At 50.2% G+C, this 12,527-nt stretch overlaps 1 protein-coding gene across 1 annotated transcript in view; it reads left to right on the plus strand.

Annotated features, from left to right (window-relative positions):
- Positions 1-12,527, plus strand: part of PPARA (peroxisome proliferator activated receptor alpha) — a 32,286-nt gene that overhangs the window by 16,697 nt on the left and 3,062 nt on the right. The window contains exons 3-4 of the mRNA XM_007955648.1: positions 250-452; positions 10,370-10,817. Coding sequence (XP_007953839.1) covers positions 250-452; positions 10,370-10,817 — 651 coding nt within the window. The remainder of the gene's footprint in view (positions 1-249; positions 453-10,369; positions 10,818-12,527) is intronic.

The raw sequence follows: 12,527 nt of genomic DNA on the forward strand, positions 1-12,527 counted from the left end.
TTTGGGCTTTGCTTCTGTGAAGATTGACAGCCTTGGAGACCCTGTGGTGCAGTTCCACTCTGTCCTCTAGGGGCGCTGTGGGTCAGAATGGACTCAACAGCAGTGGGTGTGGTTTTGGTAGCTTTTCGTTCCTAGTCTGTTGAGTTCATGGTTTGAGTTTGTCTTTCAGCCATTAATCACTGTCTGTCACCTTGCCACTGTGGTGTTCATTTGTTTGTCTCCATTATTCCATCCCCCTTCCACCCCCAGCAATTCGTTTTGGACGAATGCCAAGGTCCGAAAAGGCCAAATTGAAAGCAGAAATTCTTACATGTGACCATGGTCTAGAAGACTCTGAAACTGCAGATCTCAAATCTCTTGCCAAGAGAATTTATGAGGCCTACCTGAAGAACTTTAACATGAACAAGGTGAAGGCCAGAGTCATCCTTGCGGGAAAAGCCAGCAACAATCCAGTAGGTGTTTTTGCTGCTGTTTTACTGTAGCCAATGACCTGTGTGTTCCCTTAGCACCATGACAGTGACAGTCATGGAGAGTGCTTGAGGATGTGGGTACGAAGTGTTGAGAAAACAGTGTGTGTGCCAAAGGCCACTAAAGATGTGCGTGGCAAGACCTCCCCAGACTCTGAGGTGCAGCTGCGTAGTAACGCCTGTGTTCTCGGTGGGTCCACTTCCCAGCAACCAAGTTATCACCATTGTGTAATTAACACCCGCCCAAAAAATGTAGTTAATCGTTTACCATGTCCTAGGGTCATTTCTCAAGTGCATTTTTTAAAATTCCTATTTTAAGGCCCCAAAGTGAAATGGTTCACTTCCCACTCAAAATGTGTTCTTCAGTGTCTTCTCCTGAAACTACTCTTTCTCCCTTGTACCCCTGCCTCCCTGCACCGGCCTTTCTCCAAGACATCACAGGGCTGGCCTTTCTGGACATTTTCAGTAGGAGCTAAGATGGCCCCTGGAAGACCCTCCTGCACTCCCCCACCCGCCACCCCCACCCTCGTCATTAACAAGTGTGTCTTCAAAATGGAACCAACCTCTGAGCTCCCTTCAAAGGAGGGACAGCCTGAGGTCAGTGAATCAAGATATTTTGCCTTTTTTCCTATGAACATGACCTGACAAGTTTAATTTGTACTCATGAATAGCAGTCCCTATTGGGAATTACAGGCCAGAGTTTTTAGTCCCAGGAAAATAAATTATTGCACAAGCTACTTACTATCATGAGCAGACCAAATCTCTTTCTACTGAGGCTTTAATCTTTTAGTGTATTCCCCAGTTAAATCCACCAAGACATTTTAGAAGGGTTTGAGAAACCTCTGTTAGATTGGTAAAGCCCATTTCCCATGGTGACCCATGGTGGCAGCCCGAGGTGTGTACCAATCAGACCCTTTCTTCATCACTGGGGTGAAGGCAGAGGTGACCTCTTAACTTTGAATAGCTATCCTAAAAACGATTGGCAGAAGCGAAAATTATGTGAGGTCATCTATTCCTGTGTGAGGTCTTCTGTTTCTCTCTTGGATCTTAAGAACTTAAAGCAGACTGAAACATCTTTACAAAACATTCCTGGTCAGTGTGACTTTGGTTTCCACAAACTGCCCTTGGCGTCCTCCACCCAGGGATGGTGTCTGGAGGGGCCCTGTGGCCACAGGCAGAGCAGGGAAGTCCAGGGCGGAGGGACTGGGACACCAGTTACCCTCATACTGTGTGCACTTCCATCCTGAGGGAGTAAATGATGAAGTCATGTTTAGGGTTGGGGTTCACTAAGAAAAACAGAACCTGTTGTACTGCTGGGAGTCGAGTGCCTGCCCTTGCCCCCGGGCCTCCACACCCGGGCAGCCAGCACCAGGTTCACAGCGCCCCCTCTTGGGGGGGAGGTTCATTGCATGAGAGTCCACTGCGCCCAGGGCCAACCTTGTTCCTCCGGTGCTGGGATCTTGGTCCACACAGGAGGCCTGCCCCCCATCTCCCTGCCTGCTGGCTGGCTGCTTGCCACTTCCGCTGTGGGACCATCGTCTCGTCTTCTCGGTGTAGCTCAGTCTAGAAGGGACCCTGGGAGTGGGACGTCCCCCACCAGACTCCCCACAGTGCATTTCTGTGCGCACTCTGGCTCTGGGAGCACGGTGGACATCACAGGACCATATGCTGTATCTCACATGACTTAGAAGGCAAACCAGGGTGCGGGGGGATGGCTGAGGCACCTGGCCTTGGTTCTGACATTGGACTTGATCTGAATTAAATGAGCCCAGTATTCAACAGTAGTTTTGTGAAAGTTCCAACACGGGACAACACGTAATTATTGGGAAAGTGGAGGCCACTTTCTCACGCATTGCCGAGTGTGGGCATGAGGAGGCTTTGTCCAGAGGACACAGCTTTACGAAGCCACACTGGCCTCCGCACGCAGCAGCCCCACTGCGGCGGGAAGAGGAGGGGTGAGGAGGGTTCAGACCGGCAGCCAGCTGTGGCCTGCAGTCGGGGAGCACCGTGGACAGTCACCCACCCACCTGGGTTAAGCGCTCTGCCCAGGCCTCAGGAGAAATGCCTTCCCAGCAGGGACACTGAGGCGAGGCCACACTCACGCTTCGGAAGCTCAGCCCACAGCTGGGCCCCAAAATGTCTGACATCTCGGTGGGGGCAGCTTTTCACTTCCCAGTGGTCCTGGGGATTGCTACAAGTGCAAAACGGGGTTCCCTTTGCAGTAGACGTTCCTTCATGTAAGCCCCTCTCCCCCCATGGCCTTTTGGTGAGCTGAGGCAGAGCCCCTTGGCTGCCCAGAGTTGGGGGCTGGGTCACCCAGGAGCAGAAGCATGGCTGGGCTGGGAGGGCAGGGAGCGGGGTCGGGAGGAGGAGGAAGGGGGGATGGCGGCAGGCAGGGAGCGTGTGCCTCCGTCTGGCTACCAGGACGGGTGTGAGCTGGGGGCCACACAGTGCCCAGGGCCCTCAGTGGGCAGGTCGCAGTCTTCTAGGGGAGCTCGCTGCCCTGCTGATGTCGGGGTCCAAGGACAGAAGCAGAGCTGAGGGGAGACGGGGACAGTGGGTGCCTCTGCGTGTGGATTCCGGAAGAGATGCTTTTTCAACAGCATCTTAGAAAGATGGTGTGTCGGCCTGTCGGGTTAAGGACATCGTGAAAAGACCTGAGGGAGCGACATGAAAACCAGGCTTGGAGGTGTCTGGGGCACCTCCTGCCTTTCTTGTGACCTTGGTGCCCCTGCCACCACGGGCTCCACACACGTTCTCTCACACACGCACACAGTCACACACGGTCATACATACACTCTTACACAGTCACACACAAAAATCTCACACTGTCACACACAGACACTCATATACACGCATACAAAATCACACACACTCACACACACTCATACGTACACTTAGTCACACAAATATACACACACAAATGTACTCACACTACTAATACGCTCACACACACACACTGATACATACACAGTCACACACAAATGTACTCACACACTCCTAATACACTCACACACACTCACAAGCTCACACGCCGGCACATGTGCAGACACACATGCGTGCAGACACGCGCGCAGACGCACACGCTCTCCCTCCCTCGGGTTTAGCTGCTTTCGCTCTGTGACGCTGCCTGCACCTTTGCTGCACGGCTCCGCCCCCATCAACACAATCTAACTTTTCCGGTTCCGATTGTCAGTTTGACACCGTATAGAAAGTCTTAGAGCAGGATGCTCCCGGCAGACACCCCTTCCTTGGTGAGCTAACCCACTTGGTTGGAAAAAGACTTCCGGGCATGTTCTGCGGCTGTTACTCTGTCATCAAGCAAATGCGTCAGAATTTCCCATCGAAAGAGCGGCGTCATAACCGGAAGCATCCTCGTCTCTTTCAGGGACGCTCGTTGGCCCAGATTCCTGGGAATTCGAGCCTTTGAATATTCTCAGTGGTGGGAAATCTTCTTCTTTTACTTTTTGAAATTGTAGAATATCTCTACCGTCTAATAATCATTGGATTTTAGACAGAGCCCCGAGTCACTGGCAGCCAGCTGAGCACACGTTGGAATTAGAGTAAAGCTTCTGGGTTTGAATAAGAAACAGTGCGTTGGGGACACCAATTTTTTACATTTGGCTGAGAACAAGTTCAAAACCAGTTTTGAAAGAGGGATTCCAACGTTTTGGGCAACAGTTCAGGCTCTTTGGAATCCGGGCAGCCTCCCCACGCCGTGGGAGAGGACAGATTGCTGCTTTAGACAATCGCCACCTGCCCGGCGGGTCCTGGGATTCTGCCCCTTGCCTTACGACCACATATCACACCTCCTTCTTGTCTTCAGATTGAAAACCATCCTTAATATTTCATCAGTTCCTAGCAGTATGTCCTCAACACACCCAAGAGCTTATTAAACCACGTCCTTCAACGTGACCCTACCAGTAAGCCAGTTACGTTTTCCTGAAAGACCGCTGCCTCCCTTTTCAGAGGAGCGGCCGGCTAAGTGTGTTCTGGAGGTGAATTCTTGTAGGTAATACTAAACCACACAGCACACGGTCAGCTGTGAGCAGAGGCAGCCACACGTCAGTCACACCGGGGACGCTCTGGTCTTGGCCTGGAAAGAGTTCAGGGTACACGGAGGCCAGCCTCAGGCCATTTCAGACCTTCCCCATGTGCTTGATTTATTCCAAATGTGATGTCAGGAATATCCATATTCAAACCTGAGTATAAAAGGCAAATTCCTAAATTCAATATGAGCTGTGTGGAGTTTTTTAAATAATCTTATCAAGAATATCGATGCATAAAGTTGGGCAAATTTTCAAATGTGTTTTGCTACAAAATTTCTCTTTGCTGTTGTCAGGTGGCATCACGTCAATTTCAGCTCACAGCCCTGACGGCACAGTGACTGAACGCTCAACCGCTAACCGGAAGGTCGGCACGTCAGTCTCGCCCAGTGGCTCCGTGAAATTGCTGTTGGCGGTTGTTAAGTGGCATGGAGTCCCTTTTAACGCACAGCACTCCCGTGACGGAGCCGTGGTGGCACAGTGGGTTCGAGCTGACCCAGTGGCTCGGTGGGAGTAGGGCCTGGCAGTCTGCTCCCCAAACGATCACAGCCTAGGGGACCCTGAGGGGCAGCTCTCCTGTGTCGCGTGAGGTCACCACGAAATTTCAGTTTGCTTTAATAAACACCAGTTTTCTCGTGCTCAGTATTTGTCTTAAATCCTAAAGGTTTGCACCTAATTTTGTTTATTAAATAAGGCTTACTTTTAAGAAACCCAAAGTGACAATTTTATTAAAATGAGACGCAGCATTTGTTAGCATTTAGTCCCCCTGACAAGAGTGTATTTCACGCACTGCTGGTCCCAGGACAGCATCACGGCTGGACAGTCTGCCATCACCCTGGAAGGGCCCCACACTTGACTTTAATGCTCTGGTGGTGCCATCTTGAAGCTGTTAATAATTTTGCCCTGGGATGCTGCACGTGACGTAGCCAGCACTGACAAGTCCAGTCCTAGGAGGTGCCCTGGGAAAGCTGGCAGTATCCTATAAGGAACCCACTTGGAATGGCTGCCCCCCTGGGCCTCATTCTTGAGGATTCGTAGCCTGAGGCTCTGGGGCAATGGAAGCGACGTCTGAGGAACTGTGTTCAACTCAGTGTTTCGCAGATTCCTTCATTAACGCTAGACTCCTTGGTTTAGCATTGTTATTCTGCTGCAGGTACTCAGAAAGGTCAGTGGTCTGTGTAAAGGTAACGTGGGCCACGGTGCATTTTCTGGAGTGGAGGGAACACTGTCACCTACCCCTTATGATACTTCTCTAGTCCATCCCATGAATGTCCCTTCTTTAAGGCTGAGCGTCAACTTGCTCTGAAGAGATATACTTAAAATCAAGTTGGCAGAATAATAAAATTACATCCTTCTCTCCCTAGATTAAGGAGCTCTGGTGGCATAGTGGGTAAGACATTGATTGGGCTGCTGACCAGAAGATCAGCAGTGCAAACCCACCAGCCGCTCTGCAGTAGCAAGATGAGGCAATCATCTGTAAAGAGTGACAGCCTTGGAAACCCACTGGGGGTCGCTCTGAGTTGTAATCGACTCAGTGGCAATGGGTTTTCTCCCTCATGCCCAGAACACTGCGGGGTGGCCTTCCTAAGAATTACGTCTCTACGAATCCTGATTTTTGAGCTGAGTCAATTAAATTCCTGAAACTTAGAATAATCTTCCTCCTCTTTCCTATTTAAGAAGATGGAGGGTTAACAGGAAGCTTCGTGATCAGCAGGGAACATTTTCGCCTCTTTTCCGGGACTTGCTCCAGAACGTTACAGAATTGGTGGTTGAGTTTACAAACAGCCACTGGCACAGGGACCCTTGGAAACTGGGAAATGACCAAGGCCTCCTGCCGGAGACAGCTGAAAGAGAAACTGGTTCTGGAAATTATAGTAATGATGTCAGTAATAACTAACATTTTTAATGCTCTGGTGGCACAGTGGGTAAAGCATTCAGCTGCTAACCAAAATGTCAGCAGTTTGAATCCACCAGCTATTCTGCAGGAAAAAGAGGAAGCAGTCCGCTTCCATAAAGATAACAGCCTTGGAGACCCTGTGGGCAGTTCCACTCTGTTCTCTAGGGGCGCTATGGGTCAGAATAGACTCCACGGCAATGGGTGTGGTTTGGCCTTTGCTTCCGTGAAGACTGACAGCCTTGGATGGGACTTAGGATGATGGGAACGCCCCTATTTAAAGAAACTTTAGAATTACTGGTTTTATTACTGTTGAGTTTAAGATTGGGTCTGGCTTGGAAGTCCCCATCAGGAGTTCATTCCCAAAAATACAAAATCTTAATGAGTTGGACTCACCATTAACAGTCATCTTCTGGGCTTACAGGCTCAGAATGACTTTGGTCTGTGGTCAGTTGGCAATAGTTTCCTATAGTGGTTTTTTTTTTAAACTATTTTTAAATGAAGCGTTAGAGCTAGTGAGTAAGAAACTTTAACTGTTTTTTTTTTTTTTTTTTAAGTTAGGGATACCTAGCCTGATTTTAAAGGTGCTCTGGTAGTACAGTGGTTAACGCATTTGGCTGCTAACCAGAAAGTCGGTGGTTCAAACCCACCAGCTGCCCGCCCTATAGAAGAAAGATGAGGCAGTCCACTTCCATGAAGATTTACAGCCTTAGAAACCCAGTGGTGGTCACTGTGAGTCAGAATTGACTGGATGGCGGTGAGTGGGCCTGACGTTAAGGAGCCCTGGTGGCACAATGGTGGAGTGCTTGCCTACTAAGCGCAAGGTTGGTGGTTCAACACCACGAGCCGCTCCATGGCAGAAACCCTGATGATGCGCTCCTGTAGAGTTCTCAGCCGAGGACGGTCTACGAGGCGGTGCTCCAACGCCACACAGTGCCGCCCTGAGTCGGAACCGGCTTGACAGCACACGGCAGCAAGAGCCTGACTGTAAGACGGTGAGGTCAGCTCTGCTTCTTGCTTAGGGTCGTATGAGGCGGGGGGCAGACAGGGGCAGACATCGTCCGAGCCTTACAAGGCTGCACTTGTTTGGGGTTGATATGTCGGGTCCGACTCGATGGCAAACAACAACAACATTCAGGGGGTAGCAGTAGGTGTCGAGACATTGCTCGCTGGTTTTCAGGTACCGGGAAGAATGTTTACAGTTGTAATGCACTTTATTCCTTCCTGAGAATTTTGAACTTCTGTCATGTAGCAACTTTTTTTTCAGGTCTGCTGGCCACAAATGCTCGTACTTTTCCTTTGTCTGAAAATATTCTTTTTCTTGAAGGATGTTCACTGGATATAGAATTCTGGGTTGGCCATCTTTCCCCCTTAAAGACGTTATGCCACTGTCTTCCGGTTCTCTCGGTCTGCTCTCCGGTTTCCTGTCTGTGGTTTTCAGCAGTGGACCAGCCGGGCTCGCAGTCATTCTCTCTGTCCTGCGTGGGACGCTCAGCCACCCTTCCAGCACCCAGTCATGTCGGTGTTGGTCTCTGTTGACTGCTTTCTCTCGAGAGAGGGACCGCGTCCGTCTGGGTCTCCGTGTGTGGAGTGCTTTGGGACTGTATCCTGGACGCTGCACGTTACGTCGTGGAGACTCTGGGTTCTGTTACCTTCCTCTGGAGAGTGCTGTTTGTGTTTGCTCTGTTTTAGCCAGCGTGCACCTGGGTCGACTGAAACTATAAGCTCTGCCTCCCCTGTAAGGGGTGGAAGCTCAAAGTTCAGCTCACTTCGGCCCCAGCTGCACGGCTTTCAATCTGCCCCATGCTTGCTTGATTCAGGAGGGGACTTTGGGCAGAGCTTACACCCAGAGGTGGGGGCTCCCTTCTCTGACTCAGGCTTCCTAGCTACCCTGCCCCACGCATCTCAGTGGCTTTGAGTGCTGGGTGTGTTGTTTGGCCCTTTGGGCCTGCAGGTCTATGGGTCTCCCTGCCTCGGGCCAACACCTGTGAGGACGGGACACTGAGCCCCACTGCACCCCTGCCTCCAATGACCCCGCCAGCCTCTGCCAGTGTTCACTCTCAGCGCCTTCAGTTGTCGGATTCTGTCTTGTGCCCCGAGCTTATGGGGGTCACGTGTAGGAGCATCCAGCCTGCTAGGAGCTGCTTGTCCCTTGGGCTACGTTCTGTTTCCTGTATGCCTTCTTCTACCTCAGGCAGAGCTGCCCTTAGACCTGGTCCTCTGGCCCCGTGTTAGGGTCTTGAGGGCGGGACAATTTTAGTCTTCTGTAAAAAGACTTGAGGTATTTAGAAACTGTGGCTTGGAGTGTTGTATTCGGTATGTTTTCACTCATTCATATGATTTTATTAAATATCCCTTTCCTCAGATGTGGAATAAAAGGCATTTTGTCTAACACTGGATTACAAGTTGTGATTCTGCTTGAAGGCTTCAAGACAGTCCGAAGGCCTGTTGCCAGTACTGGTGTTACCAGCACTCTCCCTGGCTTCTGCACAGGGACCTTCCAAAGGTGCCCTGAAATGGTTGTATGCTGTGGCTTCTCTGGCTTCTCCTCTGAGCCCAAAATAGAGGGTGTTTCATGTCCCAGGTCTCGGCACGTGGGCAGTGGAGGAGCGATTCTCAGATCACTACGCACTCATCGCTCTATGCTCAGGGGCTCCAGTGGGGACTGGAGACATTCCTTGGCCCATTGTCTCGTTGGTCTGTATCTGCATGTCCTACAGAACAGACATGGGAGCCCTGGTGGCACAGCAGTTAAGCATTTGGCTGCCACCCAGGAGGTTGGCAGTTCAAACCCATCAGCCACTCCATGAGAGGAAGATGGGCAGTCTGCTTCCATAAACATTTACAGCCTTACAAACCCTGTAGGGCAGTTCTCTGTCCTGTAGGGGCACTGTGGGTTTAAAGTGACTTAATGGCAATGGGTTTGTTTCAGGATTTTTGGTGGATAGAGAACCACCAGAAGGTTGGTGGTTTGAACCAACCAGTGGCTTCTTGGGGGGAAGAGCTGGCAGTCAGCTCCTGTAAAGATTCCAGCCTAGAAAACCCTCTGGGGTGGTTTACTCTGTCACGTGGGGTCGCTGGGAGTCAACATTTGACCCCATGGCACCCGACAGCGAGAGCAGCTTGTGACTCACAGTGATGATACCTGAGGCGATGGCGTTTCTCTGCTCCACATAGAGACGCAGGTTTTGACCAGCAGCCTGTCCGTGCTCCACTAGACATACAACTCTCCCTTCTGGGCATGCTGGCTCCAAACAGCACGGCCAGCCATCTCTTCTTCCCATGACTACATCTTGCCAAGATGGTGGGACCAGACGGTTCAGGTGCAGAAAGTCCAGCAACACATAGGGAGCTGCCTCAAGGCACTTAGCACCTGTCCCAAGACATGGGACCCTGATGTGGAGGTTGTGCACTGGGGCACAGAGAAGCAGGGGACTTTGCCAGTCTGTCCAAAAAGCCCCAGGAGGTGCACAATGCTTGTCTGCTTCTTTGCGCGTACACGCCAGCTTCAGGAGTTGCTTCACATACGCCAGACCTGTCCGTCGAGCAGTCTGTGTGAAATGACAGTGCGTACCACTGAAGTTTGTAAAATGGTAAAATTAAGAATGATTGTTATTAAGGTTACCACAGTGGTGTTTGGGAATTCAGAGACTACATACGATGTTAAAGATGCTTTGTTAATATTCTCCAGTTAGCTTCACTGCCAGAATCACTATGGGGTTTCTCAGCATGGAAATCCCTACCGTGTCAGGCAGTGGTGGTCTTTATCACACCGACTGACACTGTTCGTTTTCCACGAGTGTCTGATTGTCCCCAGCTGACTGCAGAGGACTGGGTTTCGCACGCTCTCCGTTCTCCATGCCACCAAGCCTGGTGATCTGAGGCAGTCATGCTCACTTGTTGGTTGGTTAACGGTGTCGCAGGTCACAGATCCTCTGACTTACTCGTGTCTGTCCTTGCAGCCTTTTGTCATCCACGATATGGAGACGCTGTGCATGGCTGAGAAGACGCTGGTGGCCAAGCTGGTGGCCAACGGGATCCAGAACAAGGAGGCAGAAGTCCGCATCTTCCACTGCTGTCAGTGCACATCGGTGGAGACCGTCACGGAGCTCACGGAGTTCGCCAAGTCCATCCCCGGCTTCGCCAACCTAGACTTGAATGACCAGGTGACTCTGTTAAAATACGGCGTCTATGAGGCCATATTTGCGATGCTGTCTTCTGTGATGAACAAGGATGGGATGCTGGTTGCGTATGGGAATGGTTTTATAACTCGAGAGTTCCTGAAGAGCCTGCGGAAACCGTTCTGTGACATCATGGAGCCCAAGTTCGATTTTGCGATGAAGTTCAATGCCCTGGAGCTGGATGACAGTGACATCTCCCTCTTTGTGGCTGCCATCATTTGCTGTGGAGGTAGGTTACCCACCACCGGGCCCCGGCCCTACCCCTCATGGGCTCCAGCCTGAGGAACTCTGCAGTGGTAACTCCATGTCGTGTCAGCGGCAGCTGGGGCCAGTGGTGTGAGCATGGTAGGCCATCACGTTGCACCTGCCTAGAACTCACTGGTGTCACGTACCCGACAGTATTTTATAAAGGTCCAGAGAGTGACTGCCTCTGCTGATACGTTGATGATGGTTATGCTCTTTCATCATTGACAGATTTCAGTACCCAGCCAGCAGCAACTGCACGCTTTGCTTTGCCAGAGGGAACGGATCCCCATGAAGGAGAATCTGGGCCTCTCTGCAGGGAGGTTGGCTCTGCACCCTCAGACATGCTTCTTTAAATAGCCCTGTCCCAGCTGGGAAGGTCATCTCTCTACTGTAAACTCAGCCGACCTTCTCCAGCCTTGGTGGCCACTGATGGAGTGGCCACCATGCTGCTGAAAGCCACACTAGTCCTTCATGACCGATGTGTTTCTAGACTGACATGATGCCTGGAGAGGAGCTGGAGAGGGCAGCCTGGTCCACGAGCCCCATCCCCGCTGCCGTCCAGCAGGCTCTAGTCCGACAGAGGACGTAGTTAAGTCACAGCATGAAGTGTAACAGGGCAAAGCAGAGATATGGACGTGACAACTGTCCTTTTGCACATCCCACAATGAGGTGCCGTCACAGTGGCTGAAGAACAAGTTATAAGGAATGTGATTCCAGTCCTTAAAAAGGACACTATGATCACGTAGATACGTATATAGGTTTTATACATACATATGGGAGCTCTGGTGGTGTAGTGGCTAAGGCATTTGACTGCCAACCAGAAGGCTGGTGCGTCAAACACACCAGCCACTCCTCAGAAGGTTGGGCAATCTACTTCCATAGAGATACTGCCTCAGAAACCCAAGGAGGGGTCGCTATGAGTCGGAGATGACTCCACAGCAGTGAGTTTGGTTATACATATGTGTAAGATTACATATATAGGATTTATACATATATACCAGATTCATCCCACCAGCCAGTCCTTGGAAAGAAGGTTGGGCAATCTACTTCTGTAGAGATACCGCCTTAGAAACCCAAGGCTATGAGTCAGATCCGACTTGACAGCAATGGGTTTGTTTTTTGTTTGTGGTTATAGGATTTATACATATATGTAGGACTTGTATACTTATAGCATTTATATAGACAGAACATTTACATATATATATATGGTTTATATCTCTATATAGGGCTTGGATACATATAGGATTTATATACATATAGGAAATGTGTGTGTGTGTGTGTGTATAGGATTATACACATACATACATAGCCATATATTTACATATGTTGTTAGGTGCTGTCAAGTGTACAATTATAGCATTTATATAGACAGAACATTTATATATATATATGGTTTATATCTCTGTGTAGGACTTGGATACATAGGATTTATATACATACAGGAAATGTACACATACATACACAGTCATATATTTACGTATGTTATTAGGTGCTGTCGAGTGGATACATACAGGATTTATATACATACAGGAAATGTGTGTGGAGGATTATACACACACACATAGCCATATATTTACGTATGTTGTTAGGTGCTGTCAAGCGCGTTCCAGCTCCTAGCGACCCCACAGGACAGAGCAGAACTGCCCCCATCGGGTTTTCAAGGCCCTGGTTCCCCAGTGCTGCTCCTACAGGA

This window comes from Orycteropus afer, unplaced genomic scaffold (assembly GCF_000298275.1).
Source record: "Orycteropus afer afer isolate SDZICR_OR568_19922 unplaced genomic scaffold, OryAfe1.0 scaffold00524, whole genome shotgun sequence".
NCBI classification, from domain to species: Eukaryota; Metazoa; Chordata; class Mammalia; order Tubulidentata; family Orycteropodidae; genus Orycteropus; species Orycteropus afer.